Source organism: Emiliania huxleyi (assembly GCF_000372725.1).
Source record: "Emiliania huxleyi CCMP1516 chromosome Unknown EMIHUscaffold_166, whole genome shotgun sequence".
NCBI lineage: Eukaryota > Haptophyta > Isochrysidales > Noelaerhabdaceae > Emiliania > Emiliania huxleyi.
Window position 1 is genome coordinate 58677 of NW_005200922.1, and position 19561 is coordinate 78237.

The following is a 19561-nucleotide window of genomic DNA, read 5'->3' on the forward strand; positions in this document are numbered from 1 at the left end:
CGTATACTTTGCCACCTCCTCTCCCCTCGCCTCACCTGCCGCCGCCGCCGCCTCTACCCTCGCCTCAACCTCCGTCCGCCTGCCCCTCGACGCCCCGCGCAGCAGCGACGCGGTCCTCACGGCGCAGCTGCGCGTCGCCTCCGCACTCACCGCCCTCGAGGCCAAGAAGTTCCGCGCCGCTTCCTCGAACCTTCCTGGAACCTTCCTGTAGGCACTCACCGCCCTCGAGGCCAAGAAGTTCCGCGCCGCTTCCTCGAACCTTCCTGGAACCTTCCTGTAGGCACTCACCGCCCTCGAGGCCAAGAAGTTCCGCGCCGCCGCGCGAAAGTTCGTCGAGGTGTCGGTCGAGCTGGGCACAACCTTCTCCGAGGTTTGCTCGGTGAGCGGCGGTCGCACTCTACCGCGCGCCCTCTCCTAGCCCTTTCCTGGAGCCCCTCCTGGAGCCCTCCTGTAGGTGAGCGACGTCGCACTCTACGGCGCCCTCTGCGCGCTCGCCGCCTTCGACCGCGCTGAGCTGTCGGAGCGGGTGGTGAAGAACAGCGCCTTCCGCTCGATGCTCGAGCTGTACCCGGAGGTGCGAGATGTACCTTAATTAACTCTTAATTAGCCTTCCGCTCGATGCTCGAGCTGTACCCGGAGGTGCGAGATCTACCGCGAGATACAGATCTCGAGCGATGCTCCCTCCCTCCGCCTCCCTCCCGTCGCGTGCGAGCGGAGGGCCGTGTCTTCCCCGACCACAGGAGGTAGTACAGTTGCATCACAGGAGGTAGTACAGCTGCATCACAGGAGGTAGTACAGCTGCATCACAGGAGGTAGTACAGTTGCATCACAGGAGGTAGTACAGCTGCATCACAGGAGGTAGTACAGTTGCATCACAGGAGGTAGTACAGTTGCATCACAGGAGGTAGTACAGTTGCACCACAGGAGGTAGTACAGTTGCACCACAGGAGGTAGTACAGCTGCATCACAGGAGGTAGTACAGCTGCATCACAGGAGGTAGTACAGCTGCATCACAGGAGGTAGTACAGTTGCATCACAGGAGGTAGTACAGCTGCATCACAGGAGGTAGTACAGTTGATCAACACACCGGCGCGCGGGATCGTCGCACGACTTCCAGTTAATTAACAGATAATTGACAGCTGATTGAGAGCTAATTAACAGCTCATTGAAATCAGGCGCGCGAGATCGTGCACGACTTCCAGTTAGTTAACAGATAATTAACATCTAATTAAAATCAGGCGCGCGAGATCGTGCACGACTTCCACTCCTCTCGCTACGCCTCCTGCCTCGCCGCACTCGAGACGCTGCGGCGCGACGCTTCGCTTGCGAACGTGCCGCCCTCCGCGCCCGCGACACGTCCGCGACACGTCCGCGGCGCGTCCCCGCAGGCCGGACCTGCTCCTGGACTTGCACTTGCGCCCGCACGTCGACCAGCTGTACGCCGACATCCGCTCCAAGGCGCAGATGCAAGAGCTCATTGATTAACAGCTAATTAACAGCTAATTAATTAAGCTCTCCGCTCCAAGGCGCCGATTAATCAACAGCTAATTAACTAATGAATTCAGCTCTAACATCCCTCCAAGGCGCTCGTCCAGTACTTCTCGCCGTTAATTAACAGCTAATTAACTAATTAATTAAGGCGCTCGTCCAGTACTTCTCGCCGTTCGTGGCGGTCGACTTGTGCCGCATGGCCTCCGCATTCAACGTCGAGGCGCGGCTGCCTCGTGAGATGCCTCGAGATGGCCTCGAGATGGCCTCGAGATGGCCTCGAGATGGCCCCGAGATGGCCCGAGATGGCCCGAGATTGGCCGAGGTGCGGCGGCCCTCGTGAGAGGGGGTCTGGGAGCTCGCCTGGTGAGAGGCAGAGGCTCCGAACTCGCAGGTGGACAGCCTTAATTATTAATTAAGTAAGTACTCACTCGCAGGTGGACAGCCTCGAGAAGGAGAACCCTCCTCCAGCCCCTCGGCGAGCCGAATGAACTCTTAATCAGCTCTCAATTGGCTGTTAATTAACAGGAGAGCTTGCCAGCCCTCGGCCTGCCAGGCCGCCTCTCGGCCGCAGCTCGGCCGCAGCTCGCGGCTGCACATCTCGGCTGTAGGAGATCGCCGCCCTGATCATGTCGGGCTGCATCCCAGCGCGCATCGACTCGCAAGCGAAGGCTCTCTCTCGCCAGCGCCAGCCCGCCCACCCCGGCACTTCCCTCCCGCAGCGTCCACTGCCTCGGACCAGGTGCTGCACGCAAGGCACGCCGACCAGCGGAACGCCACCTTCGTCAAGGCGCGGGCCGCCGGGGAGGCCGATCTCGCACGATCTCGGCCGATCTCGGCTCGCCCCTTCCCCCGCAGGCGCTCGCCACCGGAGAGGCGTACATGCGGGACACAAAGGCGCTGCTCCTCCGCCTCCAGCCTGTTAATGAACAGCGAATTAACAGTTGATTAAGAGTTGATCAAGAGTCAATTAGGCACTGCTCCTCCGCCTCAACCTGCTCCGCGCCGATTTCGCCGTCAAGGGCAGCGGCGACTCGTCCGGTCCGCCAGAGTCTGTCGCGGCAGAGCACCGGCGAGGAGCCGCGAGGAGCCGAGAGGAGCCGAGAGTAGGCCCGTCGAAGTCGTCGCGGCAGGAGCGGGCCGAGGCGCGTGCGTTCGGAGGAGCGTGAGATGCTGTCGAGACCGCCGCACCGGCGGTCGGGGGAGGCCGATGTTGGCCGCCGGTGCCGGCCGGTGCCGCCTGTTGTGCAGCACAACGTGGACCGTCCCCGCCCCTGTGCTCTGCTCTGGGCTTGCGCTGCTCCTCGGCGCAGGGGCGAGAGCGGGATTGCTCATACGTTCGTTTGGAGTCTTGTCCTCTTGAGAGCGAGGCACGCGAGGTGGCGCGGAGAGACAGAGAGCGGTGTTGGCTGTTTCTCTCCCCGCGAGCCAGGTGGACGTGGAGGCGGTGCCGGTGGCTTCGCCCCTTCTCGTCTGCCGTCGCTGGAGAAACTTTCTTACGGTGTAGTAACTTGCCACTGTTACAGAGGGCCCTCTATACCTCGTAGCGGGCCGTCTTCGCTTTCCCTAAAGTATAATCACTTCCATAGATTCACCAACACACGCCGACCTGCGACCAACCTATACCTAAAGCCGATCTCATATCATATCACCGGCCAACCTGCGAAGGGATCCGCAGTAAGGGAACGGTTTCTGAGATGAGGTGGTATGCCGAAGTACACATCCTGGTCAGAGATGGACTCGAAAAGATCGCCGGTCTCAGGGTCACTGACAACGATGCAAGGCCCACTCGCATGCTCGAGTATCGCATAGCCATCTTTTTCCACCACACTCCGGGTGCTCGCCTCAGTGCTGGGCTCCAACAAGGTGATCGGTTTGACTGCGGGCCTGCCACATGCACCTTTGTGACTCTTCCAGGCGGCCCTTTGACAGGCGACAGAGCAGTACGGCGTGGCCAGGCCCACGCCTTTGCATGGGCCGCACATCTGCAACCGCACCCCAACGCTTGGCTTGGTGCCACATTGGGAGCACTGATACAGTGCGGGAGCGAAGTTCTTCAAATGGAGCCGCTCCCAGCACTTTAGACGCTCTGCAGGGGTGTAGTGAGGGCGAGGATGCCCACGCTTTAGGAGGGCCATCGTGCGCAACAGCATCAGCGTGACATTGCGCTCGTCCCCATCAGCGCTGCCAAATTGCTGCCGGTAAAGCCGGGTCAAACTGCTGGCAGCCTGCAGGTCTGCGAGCGCGCCTTCGAGAGCAGTCTCGTCGATGGCGCCATCGCTGTAGCCTTGACCAAAGCAAACCGCGCCGCGCAGCAAAAAGAGGGATATCTGGAGTCCGATATACGGCTCAGATAGATAAGACTGCTCAGATATCCCTTTCCGTGAGAGGCGCACGACCTGCAGCCCGTCGGTAGCGTCAAGCTTGGCCTCGTCGTACTTCTCCATGTCAAAATAGAGCTTGGCACGCGACTTCATCAACGTCGGAAAGAACGGATTCCCGCACACCGCTGCAGACAGTCCAGAGTTTTCATCGACTGGCTGACCAAACGTCATCCAGCGCAGCCTGTCCACCCAAGGCTGCAGCAAGGAGAGCGCTTCGTCGAACGCGCCTTCTCTCCCCAAGGCCTCTGCGCGCTCGATATCCTCATCTACAGTCTGGGCTGACGACGCTTCGAATGCCTCGAACGCTGCTATCCGGTCCCTGCCGTCCTCCGGCAACGCCGCGACGACACGATCACAAGCGTCCTTGAGCTCGGCACCCTCCAACGTCGACGTGAGGGTGACTTGGGCATTGCTCCAGCGAGTGCTACTCACCTGGGCATTGCTCCCGGTCAGCCGGCCTGACGCCTTCTCGACGCGAGGGTTGGGCTTCATTGGAGCTGAAAGAAGAATGCGTGGCCGCGCAGGCGGAGGCGTCGGCCACCTGGAAGCGCGACTACGCGAACCGCATCCTCGCCGCCATCCCGTTCGGCTCGCCCGCACACTGGTACCGCACGTGCGCAGGGAGTGCGGCGCGGGCGGGCGGGGCGGCCGGGCCTGGCGCCGCTGAGCGGGCGGCACGTGCGGCGACGACCAGACGTCGTGGTCGGCGCGCGAATGGATGCCGTTTGCGCTGCAGCGACTGTCGGTGCAGCTCTGGGTGGCGCTCGCGGACGAGGCACAGCGCGCCATTGGTGCGGCGTCGCGCGACCGCGAGGGGCCGCGGGGGAATGCTAGTGGGATGGGGGGCTCTGAGGGGAAGGGAGCGGGGGGCGCCCAGTAGGGCGCCGGCACCCCAGCGTAGAGGGCGTCGTGTAGCCCTCCTTTTGGTATAACTAAAGAATGCCCTCCCGAACTACCACTGTCTGTCCTCGACCCAGCCCTAGCTTGGGATGTCCGTTCTATTTATTTATTTATTTAGAACTACCATCCCCCATCCGCTCTCGTCCAGGCTCCAGCCTCCACGCCTCGTGTATAGATCGCGATAGGCAACACTCAACACGGAGCTCATCAGTGACCCGGCGCCCACGCCTCGATCTTCTTGGGCAGCAGCTGGTTCGACAGGTCCTCGCCGTGGCCTAGGCAGGCGTTGTCGCCCTCGCCCCACGTGAAAATGGCGCCGTCGGCGGTGAGGGCGAGGCTGTGGTCGCCTCCAGCCGACACAGCGACGACGCGCTGCCCAGCAAAGGCCTCAATCTTCTTGGGCAGCGACTGGCTCTGCGTGTCGCCGTGGCCCAACTGGCCCTCGAGGCCCCAGCCCCAGCTCCAGACGGAGCCGTCAGCGGTGAGGGCGAGGATGTGGATGGTTTCAGCCGACACGGCGACGACGCGCCGCCCAGCAAAGGCCTCGACCATCTTTGGCAGCAGCTGGTTCTGCTCGTCGCCGTGGCCCAGCTTGCCTTCGACTCCATCGCCCCAGCTCCAGACAGCTCCGTCGGCGGTGAGGGCGATGCTGTGAATCTCTCCAGCCGTTACAGCGACGACGCGCTGGCCCGCCAAAACCTTCTTCTTCGGCAGCAGCTGGGTCTGCTCGTCGCCGTGGCCCAGCGTGCCAAAGTCTCCGTCGCCCCAGCTCCAGACGGAGCCGTCTGCGGTGAGGGCGAGGTTGTGATCGACTCCAGCCGACACCGCGACGACGCGCTGGCCCGCAAAGGTCTCGACCTTCTTGGGCAGCGGCTGGTCCTGCCAGTCGCCGTGGCCCAGCCGGCCAAAGGCTCCCCAACCCCAGCTCCAGACGGCTCCGTCGGCGGTGAGGGCGAGGCTGTGTGCGTAGCCAACCGACACGGCGACGACGCGCCGACCTGCAAAGGCCTCGACCTTCTTGGGCAGCAGCTGGTCTTGCGTGTCACCGTGGCCCAGCCGGCCGTAGTCTCCCCAGCCCCAGCTCCAGACTGCGCCGTCGGCGGTGAGGGCGATGCTGTGGTCATCTCCAACCGACACGCTCACGGCACGCTCACCCAGCGCCGACGGGAGGCGGGTCGGCGTGTTGAGCCGCCTCACGCCCTCGCCGTGGCCAAGCAGCGCGGGGATTGGATTGTAGTCCGGCGCCGAGCCGCACGACGAGAGCCGCCCTCGCCGTCAATGAAGAGGCTGTGATGCCGGCCTGCAGCCGCCCTCGCCGGCGGGTTGTGCTCGCGCAGCAGCGCCGAAAGGCACAGCCACCGCACCATGTCAGACAGCCGCCGCCGCGCTGTGGTAAGAGACGTGGGACACACACATGCACGCACGCGGCGGACATAGACGTGGATCCTCCCGAGCCGCCCGACCCCGACGAAGAGCTCCCGCCAGACGACGGGACGCATGGCGCCTCCGCGCCATCGCCAAGCACGCCGCCGCCCACCCGCCTCCTCGACCTCCCCACGGACCTCCTCGTGCGCGCTTTCTCTCGCTGCGACCCCGCCGACATCGCTCGCGTCGCGGCCGTCTCTCGTCTGGGGGGGCGACCCCCCCATCTTTGTTTACCGATGCGTCCTAGAATGCAAAAACGCATTCTAGGACGCACTTTTCATCTCAAAGATACCATGTGTCTCGGGTACACAGGGCATTCTAGGATGCGATGGCTGTCCTGGAGATAGCCGCGCCGTGTCTTTTGTTACGCGTTCCATCTTAGACGCCACAAGCATCTATAGATGCACAGCTGTTCTGAGATGGCACTTGCATACTAGATCACATTTTACTATACTTGGACAGGGAAGCGTCTCAGGAGACACCGTGTGTCGGGTGCACCGGGCACCGAGGGGGGAGCAGGGAGCCAGGGAGCACGAAAAGGCGGTGTGATCTCTCGGCACCCCCTGGGGGCCCTGCCTTGAGTGCTCGTGTGAGGTCTCTCCTCGCGGCCTGCCCCTCCTGGAGAACCAGGTTCTCAGCACCGCGCATGCATCTGCTCGCGCCACGAGCTCTGGGCGCAAAGACCAAAGTTGCATGCACTGCTTACGACGATCCGACGGCGACGCCGCCTCCCCCCCCCACCAACCAGTTTGCGCGGCAGGTAGCGGGGCCAGTTCGAGGCTGAGGGCGTGGGCGTGCGCCTAGACACGGAAGACAGCGTACTTCCGAGAGTCGGCCAGGGGCGCGGTTTTTCTTGTTTGACTTGGCGATTTGAGGGACCGGGCATCCCGACTCGCTCCAGCTCCAGCTCCTGCTCCTCGCTCCTCGCTCGGTGAGCTGTCGCCCACCAGCGCGCGGCGACCGCGCGCACACCGTGCCCGCCGGCTCGCCGCCCTCCTCACCACCCGTCGGCGCTGTCCGCAGGCATGTGAGTCAGAACGGCGACCGCGCAGCGCGCACGGGTGTCTTGCTCGCCACCACCCTCTCGCCCCCGCTCCGTGACCGCCGCCGCCCGCGCCACCGCCGCCGCCAACACCGCCTCGCGCCTCGCGCCTCGCTCTCGCCGCCCCCGCCGCCCGCCCTCGACCTCGCGACGGCGTCCTTCTGGGGATCTGCGGGTGGCTTGCCCGCCTCGCCGCCGCCCCCACAGCGTGACCGCTTCCGCCGCCCCCACAGCGTGACCGCTTCCGCTCGATCGGTGAGCCGTCGCCCACCACGCGCGCTCTCACGGCGACCGCGGGCCGCTCATCGCCTCCGCCACGTCGCAGGTGTTTGATCTGGGCAGGAAGCGGCGCTGGTGACGGCAACCGGCAGCCACGTGCACGGAGTGCTAAGCGAGGTGCCTGTGTCCAAGTCTGAGTAGCCCGTGGCCGTGAGTGGCGTCAGGGGCAGTGTTCTGTGACTGTGTCCTGTGCGTGCTGTTCAGTGTGAGTCGGTGCAGCGGTGGGCCTGCTGCCGCTGCCACACGTGAGAGCCGCTGTCCGTGCCCCAGCACGTTGCGCGGAGAGGCTATAGGGCGCCCACCCACGAGTGCTCGGGTGGGCGCGCCGCGGCTGTGCGAGTAGTAGCGCAGCAGCCGCGGCGCACAGCCGGGGGCACGGCCCGCCGCGCAGCGCTCGCCACACCGTCTTTTCGTTTTCTTTTTTGTTTTTATACGTGCGTGTATTTCTTGAGATCCACACGCTGTTCAAAATATGCGCGCGTCTTCTGAGACACGCGCTGTTCACAGTATGCACGGCGCGTCTTTTGAGACAGCAACGCCAATCGGAGATGCCGCGAGCAATTCGGGATGCGCGGAGCAACTAATAAGTAATATAGACTCGCGCATCTTAGGATGCTCGAGCATACCGAGGACAGCGAGCGTCTAAGTAGGAGGCCTACTAGACGCACTCTAATCCAGAGACGCATTCGGTAAACAAAGATGGGGGGGTCGCCCCCCCAGACGTCTCTCGCTCCTCTTCCACGCCTCGCTTGCAGTAGAGGGCATCCGCTTGTGGGCGCAAGAGCGCGGCTTCGAGCTGCCCGAGAAAAAGAAATCGCGCGTTGCTGTGAAAGAGAGCCGGCTGGCGCACCGGCGATACTAACCCAGCGCGCCGCGAGATACTTGAAAGCCCTGATGTAGCCGGTTCTTTTGCGGTATCTCCCCGTATCTCCCCGTATCATCTCCCCGCATGTCCGCGTATCTGTCCGGTATCTCCCCGCACGTCCCGTATCTCGTATCCCCCGGTATCTCCCTGAGCTGTCCATGGACTTCACGCGACGCGGAGGGCCTCCACGGCAGCGGCGAGAGCGTCGGCACACGCCTCTCCGCTCGGCGGCGTGCTCGCCATCTCTCCCGTCTCCTCGTGGATGTACACGTGCCTATTAATATATTATAATTAATTAATATATTATTAGTTAATATACTATCTCTCGTGGATGTACACGTGCCTCTGCCGCCTCGCGTGGAAGACCTTGACCCAGCCAGCCGGCGGTGCGAGTGGCGGGGCGGCGGCAGGCGCCTCTTCCTCGCCCTCTTCCTCGGCCTCCCCCGCGGCGCCGCCAGCCTCCGGACGGCCACCCCCGCGAGACTCGACCTGGGCGGGCCCGCACGCCGCGCCTTTCCTGGGCAGCCCCCCCCCGGCAGGCAAGCCCGCACTGCGCGCAAGCTGCTCGCGCGAGGGCGGGTGCGGCTTGGGCGCGAGCGTGCTGCGCGCGGCCCGGTTCAGCTGCGGGCAGCGCACGTCGGCCAGCGGTGTGCGGGCGGCGGACGAGGCCGAAGCAGGCCGGAGGTGCAGCTGTGTCTGTGGCGGCGGCGAGGCGGCCGCGATCGGCAGAGGTGCGGACGCGGGCCGAGGCTTTGGCATCTGTTGCGCCGCGGCACGAGGCTGCTGCGGCTTGTGCTGCGGCTTGGCTTCCGGCGCGCTGTGCTTCGACCTGCCCAGGGGCAGAGCGGCGCTCGCGAGAGCCCGCGACGGCTCGCCGCGGCCCACGGGTCTGCTCGCCCCTCCTTGCCCGGCGCTGTGCCGCGCGGGCTGGGCAGCGAGGCCGGCGCGGGAGGAGGAGAGGGAAGCGAGGCAGCTCGACTGCGCCGCCCTGACGGCCGCCGATCGGAAGAGCTCTCCGCACGCGCCGCACTCCGCCTCGGCCGAGTGGCTCAGCACGCCGCACCTGTTCACAGCTCCTCTCTTCACAGCTCCTCTCTTCACAGCTCCCGCCGCATGGCTCAGCACGCCGCACCGGCAGCGGCGAACCAGAGCCCTCGCCGACGCCGCGGTGCCGCACGCCTCCTCCCACGCGTACACCTACCTCAGATACAGGCAACATCACATCTCGGCTAGATCTCGGTCATGATCTCGGCTAGATCTCGCCTCGCTCGCGCCAAGCGGCGGGCCAGTCACGGGGCCGAAGCGCCACGTGAGCCCGGCAAAGTCGAGGACCACGCACCCCTCCTTGCCTGTGCATAGAACGAGCCGTGAAGAGATGAGCCCTGCCATCTCGAGGACCACGCACCCCTCCTTGCCTTTTGCCGCCCTCAGAGCGCGCCCCACCTGCTGGACGTAGAGCTAATTAATAATTAGTAGTTGATTAATAGTTAATTAGTTAATGCCCCACCTGCTGGACGTAGAGGCGGCGGGAGCGGGTCGGCCGCAGCAGCAGCACCGCGCCGACCTCGGGCAAGTCGAACCCCTACCAGCAAAGAACTGAACCCTGGTACCCTTACCTCGGGCAAGTCGAACCCGTCGCAGAGGACGTCGCAGTTCAGAGGACGCGAGACACAGCCGAGAGGCAGCCGAGAGGCAGCCGAGAGGCAGCCGAGAGGCAGCCGAGAGGCAGCCGAGGTGCAGCCGAGGTGCAGCCGAGATGCAGCCGAGATATACGCCTCGCAGAGGACGTCGCAGTTGCAGAGCACGTGCAGCGACCCCTCGCGCATCCGATCGAAGAGAGACTCGCGCTCTGCGGCGGACGTGTCGCCATCGAGGTGGGCGGCGGCGATGCCGGCCTGCGCCAACCAAACCGCAAGCAGGTCTAGCCGAGATCTAGCCGAGATCTAGCCGAGGTGCAGCCGAGGTGCAGCCGAGGTCTAGCCGAGGTCTAGCCGAGGTGCAGGCCTGCGCCATCCGAGCCGCGAGCAGCCTCGAGTCGGCGACGCGAGCGCAAAAGGCGACGGCGCGCACGCCGCGCGCGCGCGCGCGGTACTTTGCGATGATGGCGTCGACCTAATTAAGTGTTAATTAAGAGTTAGTTAAGAGTTAATTCAGAGTCCTTTGCGATGATGGCGTCGACCTCGGCTTCGAACGGGGCCGCGGTGCCGCCGGCGCGGGGAGGGGGGCCGCCGTAGACGGTGGGGCGGACGAGGAGGCGGCGGTCGATGAGAGTCGAGATGGAGGGGCCGAAGGCAGCCCCGGTGAAGACCTGGGGAGAGATGGGCAGAGATGGGGAGATGTGGGGAGATGTGGCGGCCCCGGTGAAGACCTGGGGAGAGATGGGCAGAGATGGGGAGATGTGGGGAGATAGACCTGCTCGAGCCGCTCCTCGGGCGAGGAGCGGAAGGGCGTCGCCGTCACGCCGAGCACGCGGCACGACTCGCCTGCTCACAGCTCTTCTATTCACAGCTCTTCTATTCACACCGAGCACGCGGCACGGCTCGCCCAGCCGGCGGAGGAGCGACGCGTACGTGTGCGCGAAAGCGGCGTGCGCCTCGTCCACGACGGCGAGCGAGAAGCGGCGGAGCCACCTATCTCCCCATATCTCCCATATCTGCCTGTATCTCGTCCACGACGGCCAGCGAGAAGCGGCGGAGCCACCGCGCGTGCTGCTCGAGCGTGCGGCCGTGCAGGCTCTGAATCATCGCCACCTGCACCGGCCTCTCGAGCTGCAGCGCGCTGCTCCCGCCCACCAGCCCGACCAGCTCCGAGCCGAAGCCAACCTTGATGAACGCGCGGCGCGTCTGCTCAAGGAGCGTGCGGCTGTTGACGAGCAGAAGGCAGCGGCCGCCGGCGGCGAGCTCGGAGGCGCACTCTGCCGCGGCCACGTGCGTCTTGCCGCCTCCCGTCGGGAGGTAGGCCAGCACGGAGCCATGCCCCTCGGAGAAGCGGTCGCGGACGGCGGCCAGCAGCGAGGCCTGGTAGTCTCGCAGCTGCACCGCTGGCACTGCAAAGCGGAAGGGCGGCAGCTCGTCCCCGCTATGGACCGGGACGCCGTCCTCACGTGGCTGATGGAGTGAGATGCCTTCAAGTGAGTCAAGGAGGCCGCCGAGGTCGTCGGTGTCTCCCGATTCCGTCACTGCTTCGCCAGAGCTGACGTCGGAGTCGGACTCGCTGCTCCGCATATGCATGTATCGACTCAAGCAGCTTGAAAAACAAGAATTCAACAAGCCTCTCTCGCACAGCACACAGGTTCGACACAGGTACCAAAAGAGGCACAGCCTGCGACGGACCTTTAGAAGGCGCCGTCGTCCTCATGGAGGTGGGCACGATCGGGGGGACAGTCGAATCCGCGAGCACCGTAGTGCTCGCCGAAAAGACCATCCCCATCATCCCAACCCCCCCGGCGACCCCCTCGCCGCTTGCCCCGCCAGCGGGCACTGCTGGGCACGGGACTGGCGCGCACTGGCACTAACACAGGAATTTTACCAAAAGCTGCCTCGCACAACACTGGGCACGGGACTGGCACAAGAATTTTCGAAGAAATCGCACAACACTGGGGCAGGCTGCTAGCCAGCAACACCGCGCCCAAGGGCGGCATCGATGTATCCAAGGAGTCATCGCCGCCTGACTTCGTTGGGATGGGGGCCACGCCAGCCATTCCGCCTTCTGCCAGGCACCGTGGCCGCTGCCAGTGCTTACTTCATTGGCAACCGTATCATCGATTCAGACGTGCAGAACGGCTGCTGCGAAGCAGCCGTCATCGCTGGTGCCATCATCGCCGTTCGCATCTCCTCCGCTGGCCAGAGCGGCCGCCGCAAGGCAGCCACCAGAGGCATCACCGCAGCTATCTACCGTGGCCGCCGGGAGGCAGCCGCCATCGCCAGGACGCCTCACGAGCCTACGGAGGGCCTCGACCAAACCCGGTCAGACCACTCCAATCCCCACGAGCGCCTGCTGGCCATCTCGAGACATTCGCAAAGAACGCTAGCTACATGGGAGGGCTTCGTGAAGGATGGATTGAAAACATTCGAACAAAGAGAGGAACCGGCAGAGGATGCAGTGACGTGACACACACACACACACACACACACACACACACACACACACACACACACACACACACACACACACACACACACACACACACACACACACACACACACACACACACACACACACACACACACACACACACACACACACACACACACACACACACACACACACACACACACACACACACACACACACACACACACACACACACACACACACACACACACACACACACACACACACACACACACACACCGCTCACCCACGCGCACCGGGCCTTGCACTTTAAATGCCGTGGGGCTCCTGTCGTTAGACGTGGAGACTCGAGGGTTGCCCCCCCTTGCCCCACCACCTCGTGTGTGTGGAGAAGTTTACCTTACCTTACAGTGCGAGGCGTGGCGATAGAAATCGGGGCGTCGGCATCCAGCAGCCGATTTCTGTTTCGGCGAGGGAAATCGGGCGAGCCAGCAGCCGATTTCTGTAAGCGATTTCTGCCAAAATTTTCTTCGGCGCTGCGCGCCGGTCACTATACGGTCTAGATACTAGTACACTAAAAGGTTGCCCTGAGATACGAATTCAATCCTCCCGCTTAACCTTTATTTCGTGTGTGCGTGCTCGCTCGTGCCTCGTGCGCCGAACCAAGTTCTGCTTCAACAAACCCGTCGAGAGGCCACGTCACGCCGGTGTCCCCTTTTTCTGCATCTTTGTGGGTGTGGCAGCCCACTTTGCCAGTCCCTAGAGGTGTCTTTGACATTTGACTTCGATGTCTGGTGGGGGACGATTTATGTCTGGTGGGGGACGCGGGTGCTCAAAGGTTGCGGGCGTGTCACCACTCGCGCCTTCGCTCTCGACACTGGGTTCTGGACATGCAACGACATGCCGAAAAGGGAGCGATCCGCGGCGCAGGCACGCGCTGAGGCCGTGTATAGACGCGCCAATCCGGATGATAGGGGCGATCGGGGCCGTGACCGCAGGGCCGAGAAGGTCGAGTACAGACGCAGACTCAAGAAAACGAGAGCGGAGGCCGCCGCCCTCGCGGTGCCTGACGCTGCTCCTGCGGCTCTCGTTCCCGTCCCGATTCCGTCTACCGTCCCTCGGCCACGGGCCCTCGGCCAGCACGGCAGGGGCCACCTGCTCGTCGCGAGGCAGCCGAGCTTGGCACTTCCGCCGCCCCTCGCCGCTCTTCCACCTACAATTGCTCCTCGCCTCGTCGCTCCGATCCCGCCTTTGGCGCCGACCGCGAGCCGGTACGGCGGCCTCGCCCTGCGCGACATCGCCTTTGGCAGCAGCCAGGGTCGCCTCGGCAAGGGCGGCCAAGGCACCGTTAGGCTTGGCCGCCACTACGGTGGTCGTCTCGCGGTGAAGCAGCCGCTGCGCGCGAGCAGCGCCTTCGCCTCCGAGTGTCAGATCGCGGCAGCACTACACCATGAGAACATCATCTATGTGATGGGCTTTGCATGCGCCCCGCGCGAGACGCCGTTCCTCGCTCTCGACTATGCCGACGCAGGGACTCTGGGAGATTTGTTGATCGGGGATCAGAGGGGCGAGAGCCGCTCCCTCGGCGTGCAGATTGCAAGAGCAATGTCGTACCTGCACACGCGATCTCCCCCCATCGTGCACCTTGACCTCAAGCCATCGAACGTGCTGCTGTCGGCGCGCTCTGAGGGGCTTGTCGCTAAGCTGTGTGACTTTGGGCAGGCGAGGCGACTAGCCGTTGGGGCGCAGCTCTCGCACTCAGGCACGCCGGGTTGGCGGGCGCCCGAGCAGGTGCGGGTGGCCCGCGACTTTGCAGTCGTGCCGCTTTCGCGTGGCACCGACGCCTGGTCGCTAGGGTGTGTCCTGGCTGCGCTCGAGGCGCCGTCGGGCGTCTGCGACCCGTACCACTTCGCCACGGGCGACGCGCCAGGCAAGTGCGACTCGCGCCTCCGACACGAGCTCGACGCAATCGTCGCGAACGGCTTCACCCGCCCGTGTGTGCCCGATGAAAGCCGGCTTGCAGGTGTGGTCAGCGCGTGTACGCACGCCCTGCCTAGCGAGCGAGCGACGTGCGCGTGGGTGCGCGCCGAGCTCGAGCAGCTTATGATTTCTAAAATTTTCTTCGCGCCTGCGGCGCGGCAGATCAGAGAAATCGGGCCGGCCTCGTGCCAGCAGCCGATTTCTATTTCGGCCAGGGAAATCAGCCAAATTTCCAGCAGCCAATTTCTAAACACCGATTTCTAAGGCAAGAGCACGCACTGTACCTTACCTTAGGTGGGTCGCGTCCCCCGATTTCCATCATCTCACCTTACCTCCCCACGACAGTTCGCCCGTCTGTTGTGTATCGCGCGCCTTGCGGGGGGGGGCGCGGAAAAGAGGAACCTCTTAGCGCCATCGCCATGGTGCTGCAAGCAGCGCCGGGCAACGACGGCTTACCGCCTCCCGGTCCCCCTCGGCACACCTCCGCTGCTTAATGTTCTAATCTAAAATCTGAGGATTGAGGATTCAGACTTCGCTTTAGTGAGGCCAAAGTGAGTTTATGGATGTGTGAGAACGATGCGGGCTCGAGGAGTCACGCGGACCGACTCGTCGGTGACTCTGCTGCACGCCGTTTCAGAATTTTTCTCAGCGTGAGCGAGACGTGGAAGAGTGCCACCGTCGGGTAGGACGGGTCGGCCCGGAGTATCAGAGTAGCCGTCGTGGTCGCGGCGAGCAGCGCCGGCCACTCCGGCGCCGCGTCGGCAATGTGGGAGCATGTCCACCGCCACTTCGCGGTCGCAGCGCTGTTGTCGCCCGAAACGCCGCATATCCCTCTGGCGGGCCAAAGATCGACTCGCATGTCGATTTTGACTCGACGGCGGCATGGAGGCATCACGTCTCCATGCCGCCGTCAAGTCGGAGCCAGTCTACACCACTACAGCGACCACAGCGCTAACCGCAGGGATGAGCTTTTCAGAGTCAAGCTTTTGCGCGAAATCCCACACTAGTGGATTTTGGGGCGCTGTGGGCCCCCTGTCCAGCCCATGCGCGTTGTCTGACTGTTATCTTCGTCTTTCTTTTGACTAAGCCGAACACAGAGTGAGTGAATCAAGCTCGTCCGCTCACCAAGAGCTACCTAGCCGTCCGGCCTTGCGACACGTGCGAGCCGGGGCGGGGCCAGTCGGGGCTTGCCTGCCTGTCTGACTGTTTGCAGAGACGCAGCCAATGCGAGCGTGTCCAGCGTGTGTGCAGCGTGTGGCTCGTGGCCGCCCAGATCTCAGAGCTCGCCGGATCTGTGAGACGTGCGTCACGGGGCGAGAGCCGCCTCTGCGGCGGCCATCGCAGCCTCCGCCGCGCCAACCTTTTGGCACTTGCCTTGGAAGCGCCCCCCCCTCCCGCCGCCGCGCCCCTCCAGCGCCGCCGCCACGCCGCCGCTCGCAGCGTCGACGAGGTCGGGCGGCCCCGCAAGTGTGAAAGTGCCCTCCCCCGCCCCCGGCCCCGCGGTAACGAGGAGCAGCCCCTGCGCCTCGGCCAGCGCCTAGACACTTCCTAGACACTTCCTAGACACTTCCTAGGCGAGGAGCAGCCCCTGCGCCTCGGCCAGCGCCTCGTCGAGCGACGCCGCGAGAGCCTTGACGAAATCCGCGTCGGCGGCGGGGCGGTGGACGTGCAAGGCCCGCTCGCCTAGGAAGTGTCTCGGAAGTGTCTCGGAAGTGTCTAGGAAGGCGGTGGACGTGCAAGGCCCGCTCGCCGTTGTCCAGCCGACAGCGCAGCGCCTGCCCGAGCGGGGGGGCGCTCGGCAGCGAGACAGCCTCACTCTCCCCTCCTCTCCCCTCCTCTCCCCTCCTACACCCCTCTCTCATCTCCTCTCCCCTCCTCTCCCCTCCTACACCCCTCTCTCATCTCCTCTCCTCTCCTCTCCCCGCCTCCTCTCCTCCTCCTCTCCTTTCTCTCCCCCCCCCTTCTCTCCTCCTCTCCCAGTGTCTCCCCGCCTCTCCCCGCCTCTCCCCGCCTGGCCCCGTTTCCCCTCTCCCCTCCTCGCCTGCCCAAGCAGCGTGACTACCTCCGCCGCGAGCGACTTTGCGGCTCGCTCGTGCTCGACCGCCTGCGGGAGAGAAGCGGCGACGCTCAGACCAGGCCCCGTGCCTCTCGCCGCTCCGTCTGCACTGCGCCGCCTTGCGCGCGTTCTCGTCGTACCGCTCGAGCAGCTGCTCCTGCGGCACGCTCATCTTGCTCGCGAGGAGAGCGGACCTAGGGTGGGGGTGGGGGTGAGGGTGAGGGTGGGGGTGAGGGTGAGGGTGAGGGGGGGGGTGGGGGGAGGGGGGGGGAGGGGGGGGGCGAGGCTTGCGGGGGGGAGCAGACCGCTCGAAGGTGCTGCCCAGCAGCGAGACGACGCGGCCTCCAGCGACGTAGAGGACGCGGCAGGCGCCCTTGGCCCGCTCGACGCGGAGCAGCTTGACGGCCTGCTCACGCCACGGGAGGTGTCTAGGGAGTGTCTGGGGAGTGTCTAGGAGGTGTCTAGGAAGTGTCTAGGAAGTGTCTAGCACGGCAGGCCTGCAGGCGGGCGGTGGAGTGGACGTGTCTAGGAAGGGTCTAGGAAGTGTCTAGCACGGCAGGCCTGCAGGCGGGCGGTGGAGTGGACGTGTCTAGGAAGGGTCTAGGAAGTGTCTAGCACGGCAGGCCTGCAGGCGGGCGGTGGAGCGGACGTGCGTGCCGCAGCAGGTATTCGTGTCGAGGCCGTCGTACGTGATGACCCGCACGGGCCTAATCTCGGGACATCTCGGGTAATCTCGGGTAATCTCGAGGCCGTCGTACGTGACGACCCGCGCGGGCCCGGTCACGGAAGGGGGCAGGGGCTTCGAGGACTTTCGCAGCCCCGGCACGCGGCCCTCGTTGACGTCGGCGACGGAGTGCCACGAGGGGGCGACCGCCTAATCTCGGGTAATCTCGGGGTATCTCGGGTAATCTCGGGTAATCTCGGGGCACTCTCGCGACAGAGTGCCACGAGGGCGTGGCCGCCGTGCCAGCCTTGACCGCCTTGGGTAATCTCGGGTAATCTCGGGTAATCTCGGGGTATCTCGGGTAATCTCTCGCCGTGCCAGCCTTGACCGCCTCGTTTGCCTCCGCCTCTAGCTCCGCCATCATCAGCGGCGTGAACTCGGGTGTGCCGAGCTCGAGGAACGAGGTCGCGTCCCCGAGGCCCCACGAGGTCGTGTCGTAGCCCCACTTCCGTAGCGCTATCGCAGTCAGCAGGTGCTGCGCAGAGTGCTGCGCCATGTTGTCTTCGCGCCGCGGCCAGTCGAGGACGACGTCGACCGCAGTGCCGGGCTCCAGCGGCGCCGAGAGCACGTGGCGCGCGAGGCCGTCCACGTTGTCGACTCGTGAGCACTGCACGCCGCCCACAGTACCAGCATCGCTCGGCTGGCCGCCGCCCTCCGGAAACAGCACCGTGTCGCCGAGGACGACCTCCCACTCTGGGAGCGGCGGCGGCGGCACAGCAGCACCCTTGCCCTTCTTCCCTTTTCCGGGCGCGGCAGCAGCAGCAGCCGCTCGCGGCTCGCACGAGACGACGACGGTGCTGACGGCGCGGGCGTAGGAGTCGCGCTGGCACAGCAGCTCTCCGCAGCGCACGGGCGTGGCCATCGGCGCGACGGCCACGGGCGTGACGACGCTGCGCGCGGCGGTCTGTGCCGCCGCGACCGCGATTAGGAGGCGCCTGAACGACGTCGTGCGCGGCTTCCTGCACTCGAGTATCACTTTCACACCCTCTGGGTCACAGCACTCAAGGCGAATGCCTCCCAGCTCCTACCGGCCGCAACTTGTCTGTCGTCCTCCACACCGCTGTGGCGTGGCAGACGGTGAACGAGCTAGCGTGCGGGGAGAGCGGCATTGTGCATGGTGCGGAGTGCATTGCCGTTCTTAACGGAGGGTCCCCACCTGCACGAGCAGGAAACCTCGAGAGGACTTGGAGCCGGAGCAAAGAAAGAAAGAAAGACCCGGATCCTGCTGAACAAGCTCCTCTTGTAGCTCGATCGGTCACACCGCCATCGCCGTCGGGGAGAGGGGGGACGACACTGCCTCGGCAGCGTGCACCTCGATCCTGCACCGTGTTTGTTATGACCCCCCCCAATGAACACACCAGTGAGGGAGGGCGAGACGATCGAGGGGTCCCGTACCATGCGGAATCGGCCCTATCCAGTGCTCAAGTGCTCAAGAAAGACAGAAAACAGACAACGCAAGGGAGGGATGGGAGGAGCCGGAGCACTCGGAGCACGCGGCTTAAAATTGCTTTCGACTTCTTTCCGGTGTGCCTGTGATCTTGAGGGGGGACAAATAGTGCTAGTGGTGGACCTTTGACTAACTCTCACCCGCCGCCGCTCCGACGGTGAAGCGGCGGGGATCGTCAGCGGATCGACGACTAGTTCGTGCTCGGACTGCCTCGCAGTCAACCCGTCGTGCGACAGGCTGTCTAAGCCTGGCGCCGACCCGGTGTTTTGACACCCAAACACTCTCCTTAGCGCCTCCTGAGGGGCGCGTGGTTTTAACCACGTAGTATGACTACAGCCCACTACAGACACCCTCCCTCTCCACACACGTGTGCACACACCCTCACCCTCTCCCCTCTCTCCTCTCTCTCTCTCTCCCTCTCTCCCTCTCTCTCCTCTCCTTGTCTGTGCTGTCTGCCTGACTCAGGCACTAATTCTGCCGATGCGTGATTGTGTGTGGGCTGCTCCGAGGGGGCCCTGTGCAATCCGATGGGTAGGGAGTCTGTGCCCGCGGGCGGTGTCCAGTGTGGAGTCTCTCTCTGATCCCACCTGTGCTGTTGGGTGTGAGGTCGTGGAAGCGTCGATCCCAAGGGGGGGAGCCGAGCCCACTCATAACCAACTCTCACGGGGGCAGTAGGTGGGCGAGCCTCGAGCGCGCTCATCTCGATCGTCAAGGCGTCGCTACGCGCGGTCTTCCGCGGGGGGAGCTTCGTCGACGGGTGCGGGACCGTGGCGCAGTCAGTGCCGTGGCGATGCCTCCGGCTGTTTGCGGCGGGCGGCTTGCTGCTCGCGGCGATGGGGAAAAACTCGTCTCGTGGCACACCGAGAGCTTATGCTCTGGCGAGATGTGAGGCGCATG

At 64.4% G+C, this 19561-nt stretch overlaps 3 protein-coding genes across 3 annotated transcripts in view; 1 reads left to right on the top strand and 2 right to left on the bottom strand.

The window, feature by feature from the left end:
* The window catches only part of EMIHUDRAFT_429574 (hypothetical protein), a gene marked incomplete at its 5' end in the record, with an annotated part of 3927 nt that extends 948 nt beyond the window's left edge, over positions 1 to 2979 (top strand). The window contains 12 exons of the mRNA XM_005784924.1: positions 106 to 133; positions 281 to 379; positions 455 to 574; positions 1239 to 1367; positions 1640 to 1711; positions 1926 to 1943; positions 2100 to 2159; positions 2231 to 2278; positions 2347 to 2391; positions 2469 to 2529; positions 2599 to 2899; positions 2942 to 2979. Coding sequence (XP_005784981.1) covers positions 106 to 133; positions 281 to 379; positions 455 to 574; positions 1239 to 1367; positions 1640 to 1711; positions 1926 to 1943; positions 2100 to 2159; positions 2231 to 2278; positions 2347 to 2391; positions 2469 to 2529; positions 2599 to 2657 — 739 coding nt within the window. The 3' untranslated portion in view covers positions 2658 to 2899; positions 2942 to 2979. The remainder of the gene's footprint in view (positions 1 to 105; positions 134 to 280; positions 380 to 454; positions 575 to 1238; positions 1368 to 1639; positions 1712 to 1925; positions 1944 to 2099; positions 2160 to 2230; positions 2279 to 2346; positions 2392 to 2468; positions 2530 to 2598; positions 2900 to 2941) is intronic.
* A 5569-nt stretch (positions 2980 to 8548) lies between these two features.
* On the bottom strand, positions 8549 to 11607 carry EMIHUDRAFT_112261 (hypothetical protein; the record flags this gene model as incomplete). The annotated part of the gene is made up of 10 exons (XM_005784925.1): positions 8549 to 8657; positions 9405 to 9446; positions 9516 to 9580; positions 9677 to 9826; positions 9891 to 9965; positions 10427 to 10495; positions 10563 to 10691; positions 10796 to 10866; positions 10907 to 11013; positions 11084 to 11607. 10 exons carry the CDS (start codon positions 11605 to 11607, stop codon positions 8549 to 8551), a joined length of 1341 nt encoding a protein of 446 aa, XP_005784982.1.
* A 4136-nt stretch (positions 11608 to 15743) lies between these two features.
* On the bottom strand, positions 15744 to 18079 carry EMIHUDRAFT_112262 (hypothetical protein; the record flags this gene model as incomplete). Its single annotated transcript, XM_005784926.1, has 6 exons — positions 15744 to 15974; positions 16516 to 16687; positions 16799 to 16899; positions 17143 to 17200; positions 17252 to 17367; positions 17546 to 18079. The coding sequence occupies 6 exons, from the start codon at positions 18077 to 18079 to the stop codon at positions 15744 to 15746; spliced, it is 1212 nt and encodes a 403-aa protein (XP_005784983.1).
* Between the last annotated feature and the right edge of the window lie 1482 nt (positions 18080 to 19561).